General features: G+C 32.6%; 1 protein-coding gene and 1 long non-coding RNA gene across 3 annotated transcripts; one reads left to right on the top strand and one right to left on the bottom strand.

Moving 5' to 3' along the window:
• Positions 1 to 10: 10 nt before the first annotated feature.
• LOC111515707 (uncharacterized) lies at positions 11 to 1932 on the top strand. Of its 2 annotated transcripts, none has more exons than XR_012465737.1 (2): positions 11 to 390; positions 1229 to 1932. It is a non-coding gene; the product is annotated as an uncharacterized lncRNA (long non-coding RNA). The 2 variants fall into 2 exon arrangements; XR_002723579.2 differs by having other exon boundaries at positions 1232 to 1932.
• Positions 1611 to 22840, bottom strand: mRRF2 (mitochondrial ribosome recycling factor 2). The gene is made up of 3 exons (XM_074176676.1): positions 20956 to 22840; positions 13180 to 13417; positions 1611 to 2164 (listed from the first exon to the last, which is right to left on the bottom strand). Exons 1-3 carry the CDS (start codon positions 22504 to 22506, stop codon positions 1716 to 1718), a joined length of 2238 nt encoding a protein of 745 aa, XP_074032777.1. The 5' UTR covers positions 22507 to 22840; the 3' UTR covers positions 1611 to 1715.
• Positions 22841 to 24262: the final 1422 nt, after the last annotated feature.

Genomic DNA, 24262 nt, shown 5'->3' on the forward strand with positions numbered 1-24262 from the left:
GTTTTGAATACATGAGCGCCACAAAACGCCTCTACACTTTAACATATTGAGCTACGAATGACACACAGATGACTGTCATAATTCAGATGAGTTGCGTGCTCTGGGTTCCGTGGTGGCCGGAAGTGTCGATATTGCCGATAACGTCCGTCCACAAAGAAGGTATGCGTATGCAATGTGTTATCACGGTGCTGTTTTTTGTGTTGTGATTGTCCATCAATACGTGAAAATTTTATCAATCTTATGTGGAATTAAAAGTTCAAAGGTTTCCCTAGGAGGAGACGACTAACGAAAAAAAATGTGTTTTTTCAAATGTAACAATAATCTCAGGGTGGCAGCAATTCTTGGATCAAGAATCAAGACCGCTGCGCCCCTCGACTATGGAGGGTAGAGGTAAGGAGAACCGTCTCATATGGAAGTAAGTTTGAAAAAGGTCCAACTTTCAGCAGTAAATAACGGTTCAGAAACCCTCTAGAATGGCGCTAGCATAGGCACAGGGTATGATATGAATTAGGCAGTTGTTAAATGATTGAAGCATGCTGAGTTAGGAAATTCAATATATTTAATGACTAGAGTAGTTAGTGACAGTATAATATACAAAACCTCACATGTTTACATAGTCCAAACTAATTCCGTCAATATAATCTAAAATTATTGCTGTGGTAAAACGTGGATACATCGATTGAATTTTCTTATCAGCTTCAAATAATACTTTTTGTAATTTTGTAGTGTTTACTGTTACAATACATTGTAATAAATTGTAAGCAATATATTCTTCATTAATTATTAACATGAATTTTTACATCTTTTTTAAAACTGACATTTATGAAATTTACTATTATTATTTGGCTTTTTAAGACTTTTTTATTCTCTACTTTCTCAACTGTAATTCGCGCATGTAATACTTCCTAAATGTTCTTTGCATTTTATTTATGTATTACTTCCTGAATGTTATAGTGATCAAGCGTTTGATTCTGAAACTTCGATTTTCATTTTATTCTTATTTTGCATTTCTCTATCATATTCTAATAACTTTCAGCGGATTTTTTTTAAATTTACACTGTTGCTACTGTAGCGCCACCCTTATTTGGCACATTTCAATGGGCACTTTTTCACATACAGAGACGGTTCTCCTTACCTCTACCCTCCATATTTGGTAGTTTACCTTCAAGGACCCGCCAAATTAGCTATCACTATCGATAGATACCTTTTTTCATTCAAGATTTTTCAGCAGCAGGTCCTGGGGAAAGAGCGTGAAAGGAAGTGAAACAATTTTTGATAAAAAGTTGTTCACTCCAATTTTTTACGTGATTCGGCGAGATTAAAAGATCAAACAGTTTGATCTTCCTCTATTATACAAAAAAAAATTGAGTACCAGTTTGGAATCTATAGACGTGGACTACCTCATCAACTGGGCAAGCCAAGCCAACCCTGTTGCAGTGCCGCAAGAACATTGCGACGCCGAACTGCTCGTGTGGCCGCCAGTGCGGTGCGGAGTAATGCGGTACGGTGCGGCGCTGCACCGTCTAGGTCGGCTCTAAAATTTTTATGACTGTAAAGTTCATCATAAACTGTGAATGAAGACTGTCAGTAGATGAAATAAAAATATCATATACTAACGATATTCGTTTAATTCGCACAGCCTTCTCAATATCTTTGATGATCAACTAATAATATAAAAGCATATTTTCCATGGCAGGGGTAAGTATTATTTAACATTAAAATCCTCTCACATTCTGAATTGCAATAATTTCCAAGTCTGCTGACATTTTTTTATAGCTGTTGAATTCCATAGAGAAAGAAGCAGTTCCAGAAGATACAGTCCTCAGAACTGTCGAGTAACCCATTAACTCAGAAAGAGGAGCCTCTGTTAAAACAACTTTAGTGTTCTTCCGCATTCCAACATCTCTTATAGTAGCCCTTCTTCTGGATAAATCAGCCAAAACTGGTGATAGATATTCGTCAGGGGTGAGAATTTCCAAGTCCATGATGGGTTCCAGGATGTCTGTACCAGCTTTCTTGATCATCGAGGACACTAGCTGAGTTACTGTGGCGGCTATCATAGTCTCCGACGTACCTCTGCCAACCTCAATATAGTGGAGAACTACCTGGGAATTCACTACTTGGCAATTTATTTTGGGTCCATGTGCCATTCCAACTACAGCTCCTTGAACACAATTAAATTATTTCAAAATTGTGTAGTTACCCTGAGTATCTATTGTTACGTTTTTACCCGTGGGTTGTCCAATAATTGACTACACTGAATAATCAAACTCAACTTTATTTCACTTTGAATACTGTTGTAAATCATGCCCTAAAGAAAATAACGCCGGCCGCCACTGGTAGCCATAAAGCAATCATGACGTAGCTAAGAGCGCGCGAATGTACGATGTTCCGTGCCGCTCTAGAAGCAGCAAGAATAATGCTACCGATTCCCATGGAACTTCGGCGAAATTTCTACTGCATTCGATTACGATATATAAACGCTAGCCTCAAGCATATTGACAGTCAAGTGGAAGCTACAGTGCGATACGCGAAGCGATCTAATAAGGCGATAGACATTCGAATAATAGTTGAAGTGTTTATTGTATTCAAAGTGAAATAAAGTTGAGTTTGATTGTTCAGCGTAGTCAATTATTGGTCAACCCACAGGTAAAAACGTAACATTTCAGTCAATTATCCCACTTCTGACACCATATGTTACGTTTTTCCCCTTCGAATATTACTTTGGGGTTCAGTATCAGCAGCAGATTTTATCTCTCAGAAAAAAGTAATTAGAGAAATGGTTAGAGCAAACTACCGTGATCATGCAAAACCTTTTTTCATTGATCTAGAGGTTCTCACTGTCCCATGTTTATATATACTCGTTTATATATATATATATATATATATATATATATATATATATATATATATATATATATATATATACATTATATAGCTATATTAAATACACTACTGGGGCAATGATACACGAACACAATACAAAAAACAAGGAGATCATTAGAACAGCTAAACTGAATTTGGTGAATACTGAAAAACAATCCGAAACATTGTACGGAAAAATATATAATACTCTTCTACAAGAACGAAAAACTTTACAATTAAAAAACTTGAATGTAGTATCCATGAAATCTTGAATTCTAAAATGTTAAAGCAAGTATTTGAAACAGCTGGTTATGCAATCCTCAATTTGATCAATACATCGCTTCAGAATGGTCAATTGCCCAAATTATTAAGAATAAGTACCATTATACCCATACCTAAAGTTACAAACACTATAAAAGCAAGTAAATTTAGACCTATTAATACCTTACCGCCAATAGAGAAGATTTTTCGAAATAGCAGTATATAATCAATTATTAGTTTTTTCATAAAAATCAAATCATGTTTGTGTTTGTAAATCTTTTGCTGGAAAAATCCTCACTTGTTTACTTTGTGGTAGATGTTCAAGAAGTACTGAAGTACTTATGTGAATTTCTGGAACTTCATCTAGCTTTTCCTAATATGACTAATAACCAGTCCGTGCAAAGCTTATTGTTAAATCATCTGAAAATTGAATTTTTAACAGGTGATGATCGACTGTATTGTCAAACATGCACCAAACTAAGTGACTGTTATAAGGAAACAAGTATAGCTGAGGCACCAGTCAATCTAATAATAACACTGATGATGTTCAAACAAGACTCAACCTCTAACGGAAGCAAGAAACTCTTTGGAAGGTTCGAAATAGATGAACATTTCAATCTAGCAGACCACTATTATAATATTCATGCAGTCATTGTTCACTGTGGTTCTGGCGTTGAATTTGGTCATTATTACGCCTTGGTCAAAGAAGAAACGGACTGGTTTAAGTTTGACGATAGTCGTGTCACGAAGTGTTCTGGCGATGCATTGAATTTATTGGAGCCTGTGGAGACACCCTACATTTTGTTTTATAAGAGAGAGGACATTGTTGGATCAAGATCTTCAGATGATGTGGTGCTATAGGTTTTTCCGGGTTTTCCTGCAGCTGAAAAAGCAAATGCGCCACTGGAATCAATGAAGTCGCTCCGGAGTGCCAATTGATTTTTATTGTTGTTTTTATTTTATTTTTATCGTTGTTTAATTCATGTTTATCAATCAATCTGGCTTTTGAAAAAAATATTCTTGTGAAACATCACTACAGTTATCATTAAACTAAATTTACTAATGAAACAGATAAAGTTGTAGGTAGTGTGCTTGGTTCCCTATTATTCATTCTGTATCTGAATGATATACAATTATTTACAGACTGTGAGTTCATCAACTTATTTGCAGATGATATCTTATTGGCCTGTACTGGAGTAAACTTAGAAGCAACTGTTGGCAGAACGAATATAGTTCTAGAGAAAGTAGAAAAATATCTGGAAACCAATAAAATGAAAGTTAACCTTAAAAAACAAAAGCCATGATAATTACTACTAAATTCAAATATAATCAAATAAATACAAACAACATAAATATAAAAATTGAAGATGAACTTATAGAAATAGTAACATCAGTGAAGTATTTGGAATTTCAACTTGATAATTGCTTATCATTCGACGATCACTTTAAATATATTGAAAAAAAGATTGCAAAAAAATTAAATTTTTTCTCAAGAATCGCCAATAACTTATCAACGGATACAAAAATTATGGTATATAAATTGATAATCCAACCCCATTTTGACTACTGTGCATCTTTTATTCTCTTTTAATTTGAACAAAGTGCAACAAATACAAAATCGAGGAATGATAGTAATTTTTAAAATGTAATAGGTATACACCAATTTCTACCATGCTATCTGCTCTACAATGGCTCTCAGTATCCAAAAGATTATTCTATTGTTCCTTGGTTTTCATTTATAAAATATTAAATAAAATGACCCCACCATACTTGCTATCATTAATAACTTTCAATAAGGACATTCATCATCATCCTACTAGGCACAACAGTCACATTCATATAAATAGAACAAATACAAGAAATAGTATGAACAGTTCATTGTTTAAAGGTTTTGTCCAATTCAATGATGTACCTGATTCAATTAAATCTACTCTATCATTAAAGATTTTCAAGAGGGAACTGTTGAAATATATTCATGATGGAAATTGAAAAATTCCTATTTGTTCAGTTTAAATTATGTATGTATATAAAGTTGTATTATTTATATAAATTTTGTTGATTATATTATATTTTAAGTTAGCTAACCTGTATATTAGGGAATCCTAATTCAATAAATACATTTTTTTTAAATAAATAAATAAATTTGAAGTGAAGCGGGTACTTGTAAGCTAAGCAGTCTACAAAATTAATGATGTCTTTAGTGCAGCTTGGACAATTTAACAATTATTTTTTTCAAGGACACAACACAAGCACTACATGAAAATACTTAAGACGCTTTCAGAGCGGTGCCTGTGCGAAAGTAGCGATTCACAATGGATTTGAATCGTTGGAGATTAAATTAATTTGAAAAAACGTTCCCAGGAAGTTTATTCCACATGAACGCAGTACTCCAAATGAAAGAATTCTTAAACAGTGATGTTCGAGGTGTACTAAGTTGAAACTCAAAATGATGAACAACATGGATTTCGTGAGGGAAAGTCTACTATAACTGCACTTGTAGATATGATTATTCACATCACAGATGAATTTGAGAAAGGAAATGTGACACTAGCATCTTTTTTGGACCTTTCCAAAGCTTTTGATTGTGTGTCACATGAAATTCTTTTAATGAAATTGGAAAGTTATGGTGTCAGAGGAAATGCTTTTTCATTCATTCAGAGTTACCTTACAGGAAGATATCAGTGTACCTCCTCAAACGGAAAGGTAACATCCAAAAGGGAAATTACATGGGGGGTTCCCCAGGGTTCAATCTTAGGTCCCATACTATTTATTATTTATGTTAATGACAACTCATTTCTTATCGTCAAAACATGTTGAATATGCTGATGATACCACATTACTAGTTTCAATGAGAAACTATGATCAGAATATTGAATCATATACCCTCAAAAGTGCTCAGGAATATTTCACGAATGTAAGATTGTGTCTAAATAATGATAAAACAAAAACGTTACTTTTTACTCTGAATTACAACTTAACCCTGGAGGACAATTTGCCGGTAAAATGCCTGGGACTAACATTAGATTGTAAGCTGACATGGGAGGCTCACATAACCAATCTGAGAAATAAATTAGCTACCTCCATCTATCTCTTAAGAAATATCAAAGATATTGTAAATGAAAGTGTTGTTCTCGCAGCCTACCACGGTCTTTTTCACAGTACCATGTCCTACGGAATTCTCTTATGGGGTGGATCGGCACATGTTGATAAAATTCTCATAATGCAAAAAAGGGCAATAAGAGTAATAACAAATTCAAAACTTGATGAAAGTTGTCGTCCACTATTCAAAAAACTAGGTATATTGACTGTGACTAATCAATTCATTTATGAATGCTTACTTTTTGCCAAGAAAAACATTTCCAGTTATACTGTTCAAAATAAATATAATACCAGATATAAATCCGTTATAGTGCCGTATTTTCGCTTATCCAAGAATCTCAACTCTTTCAGATTTATGTCTATTAAATATTACAATATGATACCAAACGAGTGGAAGGAACTAGTCCTAGTTAAATTTGCTAAAAGGGTCAAAAGTTTTCTTAAAGAAAATGTGTTTTATAAAAGTGAAGAGTTCATACACTTCTTTAATGGAACATGACTAAGTAACAGTAATGTATTATAACTAAGTTCTCCTACTATTTTACATAGGTTATTTTTGTATATATATATATAACTTTATTTTACATTTTAAATAGATTAAAAATTTTTTTTCTGCAAGTACAAAATTTTCCTTTTACTATTTTTTTGACGACTGTATACACTTTTTTTAATTGTCACACAAGAGAATAAACTCTACTCTACTCTACTCTACAGCCACAGTCTGTCGCGTATTTCTGATATGTACCACTCTTGGTGGAATCAAATGTGCCAAGTCACTTCAACACTTCCCGTGAAAGTATCTATAGAAGAGAGACAAATCTCCAACCTTTCTTCTGCTGCTAACAGAGCCTATCATAATCACTCTACTCGGAATGCCCACTTATTAGTATCTAGTCAACATCGCACTGCTCTTTTCCAAAGAAGTTTTGAGTTTCAAGGCTGCAAACCTTTTAATAAACTCCCCGACAATATCAGAAATTCTGAAAATGTACACATTTTTAAATCAAAACTGAAGCAACTTCTTCTGTGAAAGAACTGCTACAGTAATGATGATTTTTATTTGTAATCCAATATTATATGTGTGTGTGTGTATAGGAAACAATTATCTATTATCATATTTATGTAGTATACATCTGTGTATGTTCTATACAGCGTGACTCACGGTCGATGGTAAGTTCGACGTTTGTGGAAAACGCAAAGCATGATTTTTCTGAAAATTTCACCTCTCACATTTCTTTACCTGTTCTATCGATCTAAAATATTTTCAGCATTGCGGCGTTGCCACTTCCATCAAAAAGTCCTAGCAACTTAATTTTTTTAAATGGAACAGCCCGTATATTAATACATTTTTGGAATCGCTCTGATAATTTAATACTTTTTTGTTAATAATGTCCTATACCTATCTCTACTGTTTTCGAGATAAAAAATAAATTGTGCTAAATATGGTCCAAAACATAGCCTTAATTGAAATTAAGTACATCAGTACTCTCAATTCATTAAAAGTTGATATTTTGATGATAGTTTGGACAAACTCGAAATATTCAAATAACACCAAGAAATCGAGTCCATAAAATTACTATTATTTCCATTGTGCATAAAAGTAGTCAAAAGTTCATTTTTTCAAACAAACTACACACAATAATACAAACTACAATTAAATATAACAATTTCAAGTTACAAGAAAATACATTTATCAGTTGCTATTTTAGTAAAATCGTCAATACTATAAAGACAATGCTCATTCAGTATGTTTTTCAATTTGTACTTAAATATTTTAAGCGATAAGTTGCGAAAATGGATGGGTAGGGCATTGAAAAGGTAAGTGTCCACTTTTTGCGTCTTTTGCAACCTCAATTGTGGTTTTATCATTAATATGTTTCCTGACATATAGTAATTTTTCATATACAATGACGGCATATAAAGTCATGATCTTCAGAACTGGGAATATTACTTTACAGCTCGAGTCCCAATTTGCTTTGACAATTTTTCGTACAGCAGATTTTTGCAAGATAAATACTTTCATTAAATGTGATTGAGCTGAGTTTCCCCAGGCTAATATACCATAGCGAAGAAGAGAATGAAACAGAGAAATGTAGGTGGTAAGAGCAGCATCTTGATTGACTACTTCTCGAATTTTTTTTATTGCAAATACACATTTAGCAAGTTTGTTACAGAGATTACTTATGTGTTCAGACCAGTTTAAGTGACTATCGATTAGAATACCAAGAAATTTGGTGGAAGTATAATTACAGCTGTTGTTTAAGGCTCTCGAATCAAAATTAAGAGTTAAAGTTTTTGTTTCATTCAGTAAGAGATCATTTGCAGAGAACCATGTTTTGGCTTGATTCATAATTGCCTCGAGGGCAATTTCGGGATCCTCCCGTCTATCAATACTAGCACTGATTGTAGTATCGTCAGCAAAGAGAACTGTTGCTGTATTATGGTAGGTAATAGAAGACGTCATATCGTTGATATAAATTAGGAAGAGTAATGGTCCCAAAACTGACCCTTGAGGCACACCCCCTATTATTTCAAGGGGATTACTTCTTAAATTATTACATTCAACAGTCTGAGTTCTGTTGCATAAGTAAGAGGAGAATAGGTCAAGCGTGTTTCTCCGAACACCATAATAATTGAGTTTACTTAATAAAGTTGAGTGATCAACACAATCAAATGCTGCGGATAAGTCAGTGAATAATCCTATACAATGTTGATTGTTTTCAAAGCAATTTTCAATAAATTTGGTTAAAAAAAGAATAGCATCAGAAGTTGAAACACCTTTTCTGAATCCAAACTGTTGAGGTATTATTGTATTAAACATATCTTGTATATTACTCGATAAATTGAAAGATGGTGAAAAATGCTTCAAGATGATATACATGTACCTATACCTAAATCGTCAATTTTTCTTAATAAAGCCGTTTTTGTGGAAAAATAGTTATTCACGTTTTACCTACAAGTGTTGAAAGTGGCATTTTATTTTGTGAGTGGGGATTATTGCAAAACGAGCGTCAGCAAGTGGAGCAAACTCACGAGAAAAATAAAATCACTTTTAACAAATATATCATACAATTTTTTTTGTATAACGTTACTGCTGATAATAAAAAAAATTATAGGGTCCATGCGGGATTTGAACACACGATCTTTGGATTACAAGGCATATGTTACAACTACATACGCCAACTCACGTTATTTTAAGGAGGATTATTGGTTAGTCATGAAGGACTTTCTACAGTTGGACTGAATACTACTTCGTCATCGTCAGTAACTTCACAGGGATTTAATATTACCAATAGCACGAAATGCATGTGTGAACTTTTCTAAATGGTAGGTGTTCTGATTGAAGTGTTTCTATCAAAGAGATTTTCAATAACAGTTGTACAATAAAGAATTTGATTTCTAGGTAGCCGTGGAAATATCAAGCTTATGACAGTTTGGTGACTTTTATAAGTAATTGATAAATGGTTATTGACGGTGTTTCAAAAAATCGCCAAAAATGAATGCAAATATTGATTATTCAAACGAAGTTCTTATGAAATTATTTATTATACACGGACAGTGTGATCAAATCATTGCCAGAACTTGTAGAAAATTCAACCAAATGTATCCTGAATTAACACTAATGAACGAGAGGAAGTTTGTAAGATTACAAAATAATTTCCTTAACTATGGCTCCATGTTAAAAGCGCCTTCAACATTACCAAAACCTGTTACTTCAAATCTGGAAAATATTGTTAACGTTTTGGCATATTTTTATGCATATCCAGAAGCTTCCATTCGCAGTGCAGAAAAAGATTAAGGTGTATCACATGCTTCAGTACAACGAATTTTGGTTCATACACAGGAAGATCGGGAATTTTTGTCAAAAATAATTTGGAGCGACGAATCAAAATTTACGAGGGATGATATTTTCAATAGAAGGAATAAACATTTTTGGGCTGATCATAATCCTCATGTTACAAAAGAAATGGGTTTTCAAGAAAAATTTGACCTGAATGTTTTCTGTATTCTGAAGAACAATAAAATTAGCTTTTTTATTTATGAAGACACACTGAATGCAGAGAGATATCTCCAAATATTAAGGACGACTGTAACCGATTTTCTTGAAAATTTGCCTTTAGAGGAATATAGGAATTCGTGGTTTCAACTGGACGGAGCGCCAGCTCATTCCACCCAGGAATTTTCCAGGAAACTTGACGAACTCTTCGACGATCGTTGGTTTAGGCGTTTAGGGCCGTGGGATTGGCAACCGAGATCACCCGATCTCACGCCACTCGACTTTTTTTATGGGGTGTTGAAAAAAATGGGTATACAGTACTCCAGTGCCTACCAAAGAATTGCGACGGCGAATAGTGCGGAGTATTGAAGATCTGGATCCCCAGGAAATTGAAAAAGCAACCACAAGTCGCGTACAAAAAAACATTTTAAAGTGTTTAGAATGTAATGGACAACATTTTCAGCATTTATTGTGAAAATGTGATATTTTGTTTACAATTTTGTTATTTTGAATCATCCTATTCTGTTATTGTCTGTACTTTCACATGTTTTAGCCCACAAAATCTTACTTTTTACCTATAAATGACTGATTTTTGGTACAGTTGTTTCCTGGAAACTTTGAGCCATAGTTAAGGAAATTATTTTGTAACCTTACAAACTTCCTCTCGTTCATTGGTGTTAATTCAGGATACATTTGGTTGAATTTTTTACACGTTCTGACAATGATTTGATCACTTTGTTCATGTGTATAATAAATAATTTCATAAGAACTTCGTTTGAATAATCGATATTTGCATTCATATTGGAAGATGATTCGAAACACCGTCGATAACTCTTTGTAAATTACTTATAAAAGTATGAATCGGATTAAAGTATCAAAAGAAATTAAACTGACAATTACACTCCATAAACATCATCAATCCGAATAATCTTCATGCCGTTAAATAAGTATTGTGATTAAAAAGTACGTAATAACGATTCGTGGAATAGGCCTACTGAAGAAACCACGTTAAAAAAAACGCGCCAAGTACACTACCTCACAGGTGGTGTGGAAACGTGTGCATATTACATAGAACGTGAATTTCACAATTGCGATATCTCAGGAACGGTGATACTTACAGAAAACTTTATTTTTGTAGAGAATTTTGAGATCTACAACTTTGGTCTGAGGTATTTTTTTGATAAAACTTACGGCTTTCGAGAAAAACTCAAAAAACCTGAAATTTTGACCTTTTACCCCAAATAACTTTTGAAGCGCTCATGGGACAGTTTGGGACTTTAAAATTTTTATTTTTTATGGTAAAATAAAGGTCTTCACCAAAATTTAGCTCTGTCGCAATTTTCAAATTCATAAATATCTCACGACATTAACTATGTAAATATAATAACATTTTAAAGTACCTTTCAAGGAAAACCAAATATACATACATATCTATAGATTGTTAGGTTAGTTCACATTAAAAAATAAAAAATTACAAATATCATAATGAGCTGTCACTAATATACTTCTTTAATGATGACTTAAATTGGTTTATTGAATTAAATTCTTTTACAAATTGTGGTAGTTTATTAAATTCGTTTAAGCCTTTATGAAATATACTATTCATTCCAAATTTAGTGTTAGTTTTATTAATGTAAAAATTGTTATTTCTTCTCGTATTGTAATCATGAACTTCATTATTTTCAATAAGAATTTTTGAAAGTAATTGGGTAGCAATCCTTTATGCAGCTTAAATATAGGCTTAAATATAGGCTTTTAAAAAGAGTCAACCTAGCATACATAGACACTTTTTTACATATACGAGAGAGAGAGAAAAAAGTTTTTTAGATATTTTTTTACAAATAAAATCAGCATGACTATTTAGTTTTAAATTTTTATCAATTATAAAACCCAAATATTTTATTTCAGTCACAATTTCAATGCTAACATTATTAATTTTTATAACAGCATTTGCCCAAACAATTTGATCATACTTATAAGATGATGTCAAAATCATACTTTTTGTTTTACTGACATTTAGTTTCAGTTTATTAATAAATAAATATGTTTCAATGCTATTTAAAGACCTATTCATTTCAACAATTGCCTGATCCAAATTTTCATGTATACAATAAATCAATGTATCATCGGCAAAAAGATTTATACAGTGTGATCCAGATATGTGATTAATATCATTTAGGTAAATAATAAAAAGCAATGGACCTAACACACTACCCTGGGGTATGCCACTCTCAATTATAAGTTCATCTGACAATTATTTTCCAAATTTAGTTTTTTGTCTTATGTTGAATAAGTAACTTTGAATCCAATCGAAAACAATCCCTGATATCCCATAATATTTTAATTTTTCAAGTAGAATATTTCGATCAATTGTTTCAAATGCCCTTTTAAGGTCGAGAAATGTCGCAACAATGTACTGATTTCTATCAACTGTATTTTTCCATTCAGTTATTAAAAATTGTAGAGACGTTTCGCATGAGTGTCTAGCTCTAAAACCTGATTGGTTGCCTATAAACAATTCATTGGTATCAAAGTAATGAATTAATTGGTTATATACAGACATTTCTAACACCGGACTATATTATGTACATTTTTTTGTTGGACGTGTCTAAAAATACTGTTTGTTGTCTTTTCATCTTATGTACTATTATATTATGAAGACTAGTCTTATATTGCCTCTATAATTGCTACCTGTAAACTATGTGAGTCGCCTTTAGGCGACGAATGGTGCAATACTATTGTCTTTCATCTCAAAAAGTACTAAAAATTATTCCTTCATACAAGAATTTTGTCCGACTCTAATATTTTTCCCCGTTCGAAGTTAAGAGGGGGAAGAACTATTTACTTCCGCACTGTATGAACGTTAAAAATGTTTCTTTCTTTAGGGTTTTCCATTTCCAAGAAAGAATATTACTACCACGATCAAACAGGCAAATCCAACAAGTACTTTCATTTACCTTGTCTGATGGCAACTAAATGCTTTGGGAATATATTTGAGATATTGCTGGCGTATTCAGGACTCCTGTCAAGCTTGAGTATGTCTCCACCATGTTCTTTTCCAAATGAAGGGACCAAGCTCAACTTGATATTGACGAACTGTTTACTGTTTCCAATTTTGGTGTCCACAGTCAAAGTATCGGTCACCTCTTTCACTGGGGCTTCTCTGTATGCTATCTGCAAAGGACCGAGATCTACCTGAAAAAATATATCAATATCCATGAAGTATTCCATTCAATATTCATGTTTAAACCGTGTCTGAAGACTGTGTGTTATTTTCAGATAAATCCGATGAATTTTTATGGAATGCTATGATTAAAAGTTCTAACGATTTTCATTCACATAACACCAGACAATCAAACAGATTAAAATTGAATTCACATGACTAAATCACTGCCGTTTTTCGAAAAATTATTATGATTCTATTTTATTTAATAAACTACCAGAAGATATAAAAAACTTAAATACAGCCTCGTTTACAAATTATATGAAGATTATCTGCCAATATCAAAATATCTGCATTTTTTGAAGACCCTGTATGAGGCAAATGAAAATATGACTCGAAGTGAAGATCCTCATAGTATCACTCCACTCCATTTCAAATTTGATCGTTTTAGTGCAAGAGAGTTCAAGATTATCAGCATTTATAAAAGTTCATGTTTGGTAAAAAAAATATCGAAATTAATTTATATCTTCTAAACGGTAATAGATAGGTATAGGGAAATAGTGTATGAATTTGTTGAAAAAGTGAAAATGAATCATAATATGATATTATATACGGGGTGTTCCATTTGAAAAATCAAAGAAGCTGCTACTTTATAGTAGAAGCGACAACGCCGCTTCGTCTAAAATATTTTAGGCGTGTAGGTCATGTTGACTTATGCATACTATGGAATTTTCAGGTTGATCCGTTGAATAGTTTGCCAGAAACGGCTAATCAACCCTCATCATGAAAAGCCCTGTATAAATTATTCATATATGCATAACTATATATTGTATATTATGATTCCTAAAATAAAGTCTACTGCTACTACCTTTCACGATTACACTTTGTTTTCGTTAGATAGGTATGAACTGAAAAATTTTAAAACCAAAATCATATTCTAGGGTTCTTAGAAGAATAGGATGTGAGACTTTATTGAAAGCTTTAGCAAAGTGGGTGTATATAATGTCCACTTGATCTCGACTATCCAAGTTTTCAGCTATAAATTGGGTAACATTGCTAATATAACTAACAGTGGATCTTTTTTCATGAAGCCATGTTGGAACTGTGATATTTTAGGAGAAACTAATCTATAGAGATGCTTGACAATGACAGTCTCAAAAAGTATGGCTGGTGCTGATAACACTACCACTGGCCTGTAATTGATAATATTGGTTGTGTCATCTATTTTGAAGACTGGAATAACCTTTACTTCTTTCCAGATGTAAGGGAATGTTTTGCTTCTCAAGGACAGGTTAAAGATAGTTTTCACAGGCCCAATCCACTTTTTTATCTTCAAACACCTAGCTGCATCAATGATATCACCATGATCTACAGGCTGATTCTCGGTGGATGGCACATTAGACGTTTCTGGTGAACCAGACAACGGATCACTTTGAAAATTTAATGGAGGGCATATTCGGACATTCTCTAGCCAACTGAAATATTTTCGACAATGCGGTGTTGCCGCTTCTATTAGAAAGCAGTAGCAACTTTGATTTTTCAAATGGAACGCTCTGTATATAATATTATTTTTGGAATCTCCAACAATTGCCCGACAACTTTTCTTGATATTTCCCTATACCTATCTGTTACCGAAAATCATGACATGCCGATATCTTTTAGTTAAGAAGTACTATGATATCGAAATTTGGTTTGGAGTTAGGTGATACTTGGACACTTCCCACACGTCAGCCTAATCTCCGTTACTTCAATACAGGGTGGTAAAAAATACAGTTTTTTCGTTTGCTTGAAAAAGTTGCTGAAATTTGATTATTTTAAATGGAACACCCTGTATATTATTGAAAATTCGGAAAGCTGCTGAAATTTGCTTTTTTTCTATGTATATCATACCTATACCTAACTAGTCAAGTTTCGGACTTATGAACATTTATTTGTGAAAATGTCCCTTCAGAATGGTATTTCCATTCGGTATTTGGTAAGCAGGCCATGATTACTATTTGACAGTAGCGTTGTGACATTCTCCTAATAATATCGACATTTTCGTCACTTCAGAAGTTGCAAATACCTTCAAAACGATGGAACAAAACTATTCAAACGAAGTTCTTATGAATTTGTTTATTATTTTTGGACAGTGTGACAAAATTATCAGCAGAACATGTAGAAAGTTCAATGAAATGTATCCGAATCTACCGCCAATGAACCTCAAGAAATTTATACGAATTCAGAACAATTTCAATATGTTTGGATAAACTTTAAAAAAGCACCAAGAAACTTGAAATTGGAAATATTGATATGAATAATTATAAAAAAGTAAAACAATCATGTGGAATATTTCAAAATATGTTCGAATCGCTGGCCGTTCACTTCCAAGCACTTTAAAATGCGGGTGTTGACTGCTTTCGTGGTGGCAGATCTGATTTCATTGGGATCCAAATCTTCAAATGTTTGGGCAATCCTTTCTAACAATTCATCTCTCGAACGCACGGGTATTTTGTAAACTTTTTCTTTAAACATTCCCCACAAATAAAAATCTAATGGATTAAGATCGGGTGTTCTCGCTGGCCAATTCCATGGTCCCAAGCGCCTCATCCACCGATCGTCAAATAGTCTATCCAGTTCTGCGCTCACTTCTCTTGTGCAATGTGCAGGAGTTCCGTCTAGTTGGTACCAACAGTTTCGATAATCTTCGAGTGGCAGATTATCCACGAAACTGTCTACAGTATTCTCCAAAATATTCAGATAGCTTCTGGATGTTAATGACTCCTCGTATATCACGTACCTCAATTTGTTGTCCATCAACATGCAGAATACATTAAAACTAAGTTTTTCTTGAAATCCGGCTTCTTTTGTGACGTCAGGATTTTCACTGGACCAATAATGACGATTTTTTCTATTGAAAATCCCTTCTCTCGAAAATTTCGATTCATCAGTCCAAATAATTTTATTTAAAAAAAGTGGATCTTCTTGAATGCATGTCAACAACATTTTACAAAATTCTACTCTCTGTTGGGGATCTTGAGGCTTCATTGCTTGAATTTTGGTGAATTTATAATCATGCATTTTATGTCTTCGCAAAATTCTTTGAACCGATGAATATTTTATACCCAAATCTTCTTCAGCACTTCTTATCGATGACTCGGGAAATGCGTGAAAATATGCTAAGACATTAATCTGGTTGTCTTCGAAAGTTACGGGTCGAGGCAAGTTTCTTGGTGCTTTTAAAGTTGATCCAAATGCATTGAAATTGTTCTGAATTCGTATAAATTTCTTGAGGTTCATTGGCGGTAGATTCGGATACATTTCATTGAACTTTCTACATGTTCTGCTGATAATTTTGTCACACAAAAATAATAAACAAATTCATAAGAACTTCGTTTGAATAGTTTTGTTCCATTGTTTTGAAGGTATTTGCAACTTCTGAAGTGACGAAAATGTCGATATTATTAGGAGAATGTCACAACGCTACTGTCAAATAGTAATCATGGCCTGTTTACCAAATACCGAATGGAAATAACATTCTGAAGGGACATTTTCACAAATAAATGTTCATAAGTCCGAAACTTGACTAGTTAGGTATAGGTATGATATACATAGAAAGAAAGCAAATTTCAGCAGCTTTCCGAATTTTCAATAATATACAGGGTGTTCCATTTAAAATAATCAAATTTCAGCAACTTTTTCAAGCAAACGAAAAAACTGTATTTTTTTACCACCCTGTATTGAAGTAACGGAGATTAGGCTGACGTGTGGGAAGTGTCCAAGTATCACCTAACTCCAAACCAAATTTCGATATCATAGTACTTCTTAACTAAAAGATATCGGCATTTTTAGAAGTCATGATTTTCGAAGAAAAAAATTGAAATTAATTTTTATTTCGAAAACGGTAACAGATAGGTATAGGAAAATATCAAGAAAAGTTGTCGGGCAATTGTTGGAGATTCCAAAAATAATATTATATACAGAGTGTTCCATTTGAAAAATCAAAGTTGCTACTGCTTTCTAATAGAAGCGGCAACACCGCATTGTCGAAAATATTTTAGTTGGCTAAAGAATGTCCGAATATGCCCTCCATTAAATTTTCAAAGTGATCCGTTGTCTGGTTCACCAGAAACGTCTAATGTGCCATCCACCGTGAATCAGCCTGTATATAGTGCACAGATATCAATTCAATACTGGTATTATCATAATGAAAAGTTTGTATCACTTCTAAACATTTTTTTGACTCAGGGTAAAACAACTGTATGCCACTGTCAATATTTCAATTGATTTTGAGAACTCAATCAAATTTTTACACAAAACTTGATGCTCCCAAAACTCAATTGATAGCTGACATTGTTTGTTACTATCCTGTCATTATTTTACTTAGTGAAGCCCGAACCACAAGCGAAATTAATAACCATGAACTTGAAATATCAGGCTATTCACCCATAAGCAACTCTAACTCAAGACACACAGGAGGTGTAATTATTTATATTAGAGAAGATAATAAATTTACAAACGGTAAAACCTATGTGCAAAATGGAAATTATATTGGTGTAAATTAATATCTGTATACAGCGGCAGCACGAAATGGATAATAGGAAATTTATATCATTCACCCAGTGGAAGTCATGCAGCTTTTCTTGATCAAATAGAAATAATATGTGAAGAAATATTCTGCAGGAATCCTCCAGTGATCTTAGCTGGTGCTTTTGATTTAGACTTCTTGTCTAATGAATTTTATGTTCAAAAAATTAAAGACCTTTTCAATGCTTATGGTATACATCAAAATGTGGAAACATATACTAGAATAACTAACACCAGTAAAAGTTTAATAGACTATGTATTGATATATCAGGATAATTTGGAAGTTAAAATATTGGATGAGCCTAAAATCACTGAATACTCCATAATAACTGTTAAATGTTTTCAAAATGTGAGACCTACTACAGCAGGGAGGGGCACTAAAATGATTAGAAAGGTAACCGATGAAAACTTGCATACCATAAATTTAAATTTAATTTATAGTCAATTCCTACTGAATAGTATAGATGTTAACGACATTTACAACAATATTAAGGATATTTTAGGCAAAATTGCTAATAAGATCGCACCTGTGAAAACAATAACATATGGCGTAAACGACCTACCTTGGTATGACGATAATATAACAAAATTTAGCAGAGAAAGAGATCGTGCATATAAAATTTTCAGAAGTATCTCTAATACAACCAACTGGGAAAATTATAAACAAAAACATAACGCTGTTGTTAATTTGATAAAAGAAAGAAACATTGTTTTTATTAGATAGATAGATAGATAGATAGATACATTTATTTCAACAGAGTATTTTATAATCATTCACAGGAGTGGCAGAATATTTTTCTCTGAGAAATACGTCAACAGGAAAATTGTAAAAATATCAAATATGTGTATATATAAATCTAAAAATGAAGCATTCAAAATGAATAGCTTCAAGTTTCAAACACAATTACAAACATATTAAAATGTGTGTCATATTGCGTATGATTACTGAAAGTAGAGATAATTTCTATAAATACATACCGCAATTTTGGATAAAATCATTATTATAACCAATTTGACGGAAATATGCATAATCCACGTTTAATGTGGAAAAATTTAAAAAAATTAAGAAACCCTGGACAAATTAATAATGATTTCTGCAATGGTGTGCAATTCGAAAAAAAATTGTCAGATTTTTTGTGTAAGAGATATTTCTGGGCATTTTAATGAGTTCTTTGTCAATAGCATTGATGATATGGTGTCTAGTATTGAAGATATTTAGTTTTCTTGAAATATACAGTGGAGTGAAAAAAAAATCAGTAATTTTAAATTAGTATCTATATATGAGTTGGGTATAATTATGAAAAATCTAGAAAATAAAGGAAGTCAAATTTATGAACTGAAAAGTAAAGTTGGGAAAAATAGCTTTGATGTTTTTGGGTATGTGTGGTGCCACTTTGTGAATGTATCATTGGAAAATGGCACATTTCCCGAGGAATTAAAAACCAGCACTGTTACACCTATCGAAAAGGTTGCAAATACTAGTATACTAGTAAAAGTGGTGAGTTTAGAACAATCAATTCTTTGCCATTTGAAGAAAAGCTATTAGAGTCAGTAGTTTCTCAACATTTATTAGAATATATTAACTCAAATAATTTGCTATTCATTAATCAGTCTGGCTTTAGATCAAAGCACTCATGTGAATCAGCTGTTCAACTCACTGTCACTAACTGGAAGGAAAAAATGAGTAATCATCTGTACACTATAGCAGTATCACTGGATCTAAAATGGGCTTTTGAAACAGTAAATAGAGAGATATTATTAAAAAAACTAAATAAACATGGAATACAGGGTAAAGTATTCAATTGGATTAGAGGATACCTTACAAAAAGAAAACAGACAACGAAAATTTGTGATGTAATGTCATCAGCTATTACAGTAAAGCATGGAGTTTCTCAGGGTAGTATTTTGAGCTCTCTATTATTGTTTTTAATGTATATTAATGATATGGAAAAATATTTTGAATGTGACTACATTCATATATTCGCAGATGATACTTTGATATCAGTAACCGATGGGAACATCGATAGAGCAGTGATCAAAATAAATGATGTGCTGAAAAATATGGACAAATATTTGAAAATGAATAAATTGAAGTTAAATGTAAGTAAAAGTAAGGCAATGATAATAACTACACCCTATAAATATAAACAAATAAATAATAGTTACACTAACATATAAATAAACAATGAAATAATTGAAATTGTAAAGGAATTTAAATATCTGGGATTTATATTGGATAATCATTTATTATTCAGTAGCCACTTTGAATATATCAAAAAAAATCTTGAAAAAACTCTATTTCTTTTCTAGAGTGTCCCAAAACTTGAGTCTGAATTCCAGAATAACTGTGTATAAGATTATCATTCAACCTCATTTTGAATATTGCCCTACATTACTATACTGCTTTGATCTGAATAAAATATCCCAATTACAAAAGCTACAAAATCGAGCAATGAGAATAGTATTGCGATGTAGTAGGACAACTCCTGTATCACTGATGCTGGAAAATCTACAGTTATTTACTGTGAAGCGAAGACTGACCTACATAACCATGATCTATATGATATGATACATGAACTGACTCCAGCATACATGGGTAAGTTTATTATAACTGTAAACCAAATCCACACATACAATACTAGAGACCAGAATCATTTATATGTAAACAGGCAGAGTACCTCATATAATGTAAAAAGTTTATTTTTTAAAGGATTCATTCAGTACAATAGTTTACCACAATATGTTAAAGAGTCAAGAAGTGTAGCAGATTTCAAACATAATTTGATTTTGTATTATAATTAAAAAAAATATTCCACCATTATTCTATACTGTATTCTATTCTATACTGTATATTTATACCCAAATTTATTATATATATTTATAATTACATTTATGATGTTATATTTATTGTAAAATAGGTATGTTCACTATTTTATTCTTTGTAAAACAGGATTGTTCTACTTAAATGAATAAATCTAAATCTTCTGTAGTCTTATTCACTCACCTCTATTTTATAATCTCTGAGAATTTTATCTCGAATAATGTCCAAATGCAGTTCTCCCATTCCCGCCAATACAGTCTGTCCAGTTTCAGGATCATGATTCACTCTCAAACTTGGATCCTCACGTTGTAGCTCGAATAAAGCTTGCTCTAAAGCACTTTGAACAGAAAGACTAGGTGGTTCGATAGAACAAAAAAACACCGGTTCGGGAATAGTTACATTCAACCCTAGTAAAGTTTCAACATCACTCCCTTTATATTTTTTAACAATATTATTTTTAGCCTTCTGACTGGAAGAACTGGAATTTGTCACCAAATCCCCTGATACAATTTTTTTCAGGCCACTTACCACTGCAATATTTCCATTAGTTACCTCCTCGACCTCTTCGAAGTCATCTGCATAGGCAATGTATAATTTTCCCATTTGTTCCGAACTGTCCTGTTTTATGCTGTACAACTTCTGACCTTTTTTTAAAGAACCGTTGTATATTCTGAAGAAAACTAAAGGTCCCCTTTGTTTATCATGTATCACTTTAAATGCTCGGGCACACAAATTGTCTTCGAAAGCTGAAAATTGTTCATATCTTTTATGTGGTGAAGGGAGATATAATATAACAGCGTCCATTAGTGACTGTACCCCAATATTTTTGTAGGAGCTGCCTAGTAACACGGGAGTAGCTACCTGGTTTCTTGTTACTGATTTCAACGATTTGATCAAATCTGGGGTCGATATACAGTCAAGTGATTCACAAGAAATGACTTGATTAGCTAACTCGTCATCAAAGTCGGTAAGTTTTTCAATAAGTTGCGAGCGAGCCAGACTAGCATCATTCCAATACTTACAATGTTGCTTTTCAGTCAGAGGAATTTTGTTTACACGCTTGTCTTTAGCAGACCCATAATTCAATAACTCCATTGTTAAAACGTCAATTATCCCAGACAGTTTACCATTTTCCAAAACTGGCAACTGAAGTAATAAACTTGTTGTCTCCAACTTTTTATCAATAGTGTCACAACACATCAATATATCTGAATCGACTCTATCCATTTTATTAACGTATATAATTCTAGGTATTTCATTTCTATCGGCCTGTCTCCAGACTGTTAGCGTTTGTGCTTCGACTCCTGCAGACCCGTCTAACACCACTATAGCTCCATCCAACACATTCAACGTTTTTTCTACTTCCATAGTGAAATCGATATGTCCAGGGGTATCAATGAGATTAAACTGATTCTTCTTCCAATAAAATGTTATAGCGGCTGATGTGATTGTGATACCACGTTCACGTTCTTGTGCCAAATAATCCGTTACAGTATTACCGTGATGTACTTCTCCCATTTGCTGAATTAATCCTGAGTAATACAACATGCGTTCCGTGGTTGTAGTCTTCCCTGCATCGATGTGAGCTAAGATGCCAATGTTTCTTATTTTATCAATATCGACTGACTGAACCACTTTGGCAGAAGAGTGCCAGCGGAAGTTTTTAATAGTTTCAGGGATTTTTCTGAAGCCATCAAGAGATGTAGTAAATCTGTGTAGAGGGATATTTTTCATTTTATAATTGTAATTAGAAAAATACCAATATCATGTAAATAATTCAACTTTCATGAGTCTTGTATTATGCCATTTTTTTACAGAAATTTTCAATCATTTGAACTACTTTTTTGGTTCAACTTCATTTTATTGTAAGAACATGGTAAAAACCATAAACAAAATTTGTGGTTATATTATTTAATCTGTGGTTATGTTACAGATTAGGAAAGGCACGGTAAAAATCTCAGAGTAATAATAAGACATAGAGTTACCATGCCTATTCCAATACAATACATGTATTTTGAAATCGGTATCCTTTTCTGTACAACTTGTTGGCGAAGGGGGATGGCGGGTAATAAGAGGTTATGGAGAGTTTGTTTACATTTGAAGTAAGTTGGACCATAAAACAGTGGCGGTTGGTTTAGTTGATAAACGGAGGGATAATATATATTTATAAAATAAATCATTTAATTTTTTTCAAAAACTACACTTCACAATTTGATCTCCACAAACTTTATTTGAAAAATATATCACATGTTTCGCTAGCACAGTAGCTTTCTCAAGTGACTTGAGAAAGCTACTGTGCTAGCGAAACATGTTGTGATTTATTTTTCAAATAAAGTTTGACTTGAAAAAGCTACTGTGCTAGCGAAACATGTTGTGATATATTTTTCAAATAAAGTTTGTGGAGATCAAATCGTGAGGTGTAGTTTTTGAAACTACTATGGATCTTCATCAAGTAACGGCCGAATCAATCAGTAAATCATTTCAGGGGAAAATGTATTCTGTTCAAATAGTTCCTACAGGAAATCTGATTTATTATTAATGATTATGGAAATGGGGCCAGTTTTTCTACCACCTAATAGATTTTTATTTATTTATGGCTTTATAATAAAGCGCGTGGTTTACTGGCATAAAATTAAATTATTTCAAATGAACTAATGCATAAGAATAATAAATGTTACTTTCAAAAGTAATGAACTTTGATTTATATAATCAGATGAAGAAAATTGTGATTTATTCTCAGATTTGATGAACAAGCGGTACGGTTTGTGAGGTCCGATATAAATAATTTTCCATTAGAAACCATGAACAGTTATAATTACGATTGAGGTGGTTTGATATTATTATGTGATTTCATTCAAAATTGGGTCTTTGTGGACCGATGTTATGTTTTTTTCCAATAATTCATGCTGACGAATTCTATAATTACGAAAAATCAGTAATGTAAATGAAAAAAACTGTATTCGAAAATGAAAAATATGTTTTTCATATGTGTGCAATAGGTCATATTCATTCTGCTAACAACAGATTAAAAAGCTTTCTGCTCAATGTTCAGTTTGTATACTAAATAGTTATTCTTGTGCAACCGGTGTTAAGTCTGTTATTGCTCACTTAACAACTAACTTACGTCACACAAAGAATATGATTTTCGTCTTGGTTTTTGTTTCTTTGCACGAGGCTCCCGAGACAATATTCAAAAAGAAATGACGGTTGTCATTTTTTTAACCTTTTTTTTGGTTGGGATATGTCAAATAATGAAATAATATAAACCTAGTTTCAAAAACTTTATTTATAAGAATAAGATCAAAAAAAATATCATTAAAAACATCAAAAATATCCCCTTTCATAATGTCGGTCCACAAAAAACCATATATACCAATTTTGAGTGAAATCACATAATAACATTAAACCTCAATCGTAATTATAAATATTCATGACTTCTAATCGAACATTCTTTATATCGGGCCTCACAAACTGTACCGCTTGTTTATCA

This window comes from Leptinotarsa decemlineata, unplaced genomic scaffold, assembly GCF_025532065.1.
Source record: "Leptinotarsa decemlineata unplaced genomic scaffold, Ldec_3_MD MMD2_tig00001973_RagTag_RagTag, whole genome shotgun sequence".
Classification (NCBI taxonomy): domain Eukaryota; kingdom Metazoa; phylum Arthropoda; class Insecta; order Coleoptera; family Chrysomelidae; genus Leptinotarsa; species Leptinotarsa decemlineata.

Bases quoted from the DNA above. Each gene is read 5' to 3' on its own strand.
- mRRF2 (XM_074176676.1), bottom strand. From the start codon at position 22,506: ATGAAAAATATCCCTCTACACAGATTTACTACATCTCTTGATGGCTTC. The intron at 13,418-20,955 runs GTGAGTGAATAA...ATATTTTTTCAG, and splicing joins TCAGAGATTATAAAATAGAG to GTAGATCTCGGTCCTTTGCA. The intron at 2,165-13,179 runs GTAAATGAAAGT...ATTGTGTTCAAG, and splicing joins TTTAGTTGCCATCAGACAAG to GAGCTGTAGTTGGAATGGCA.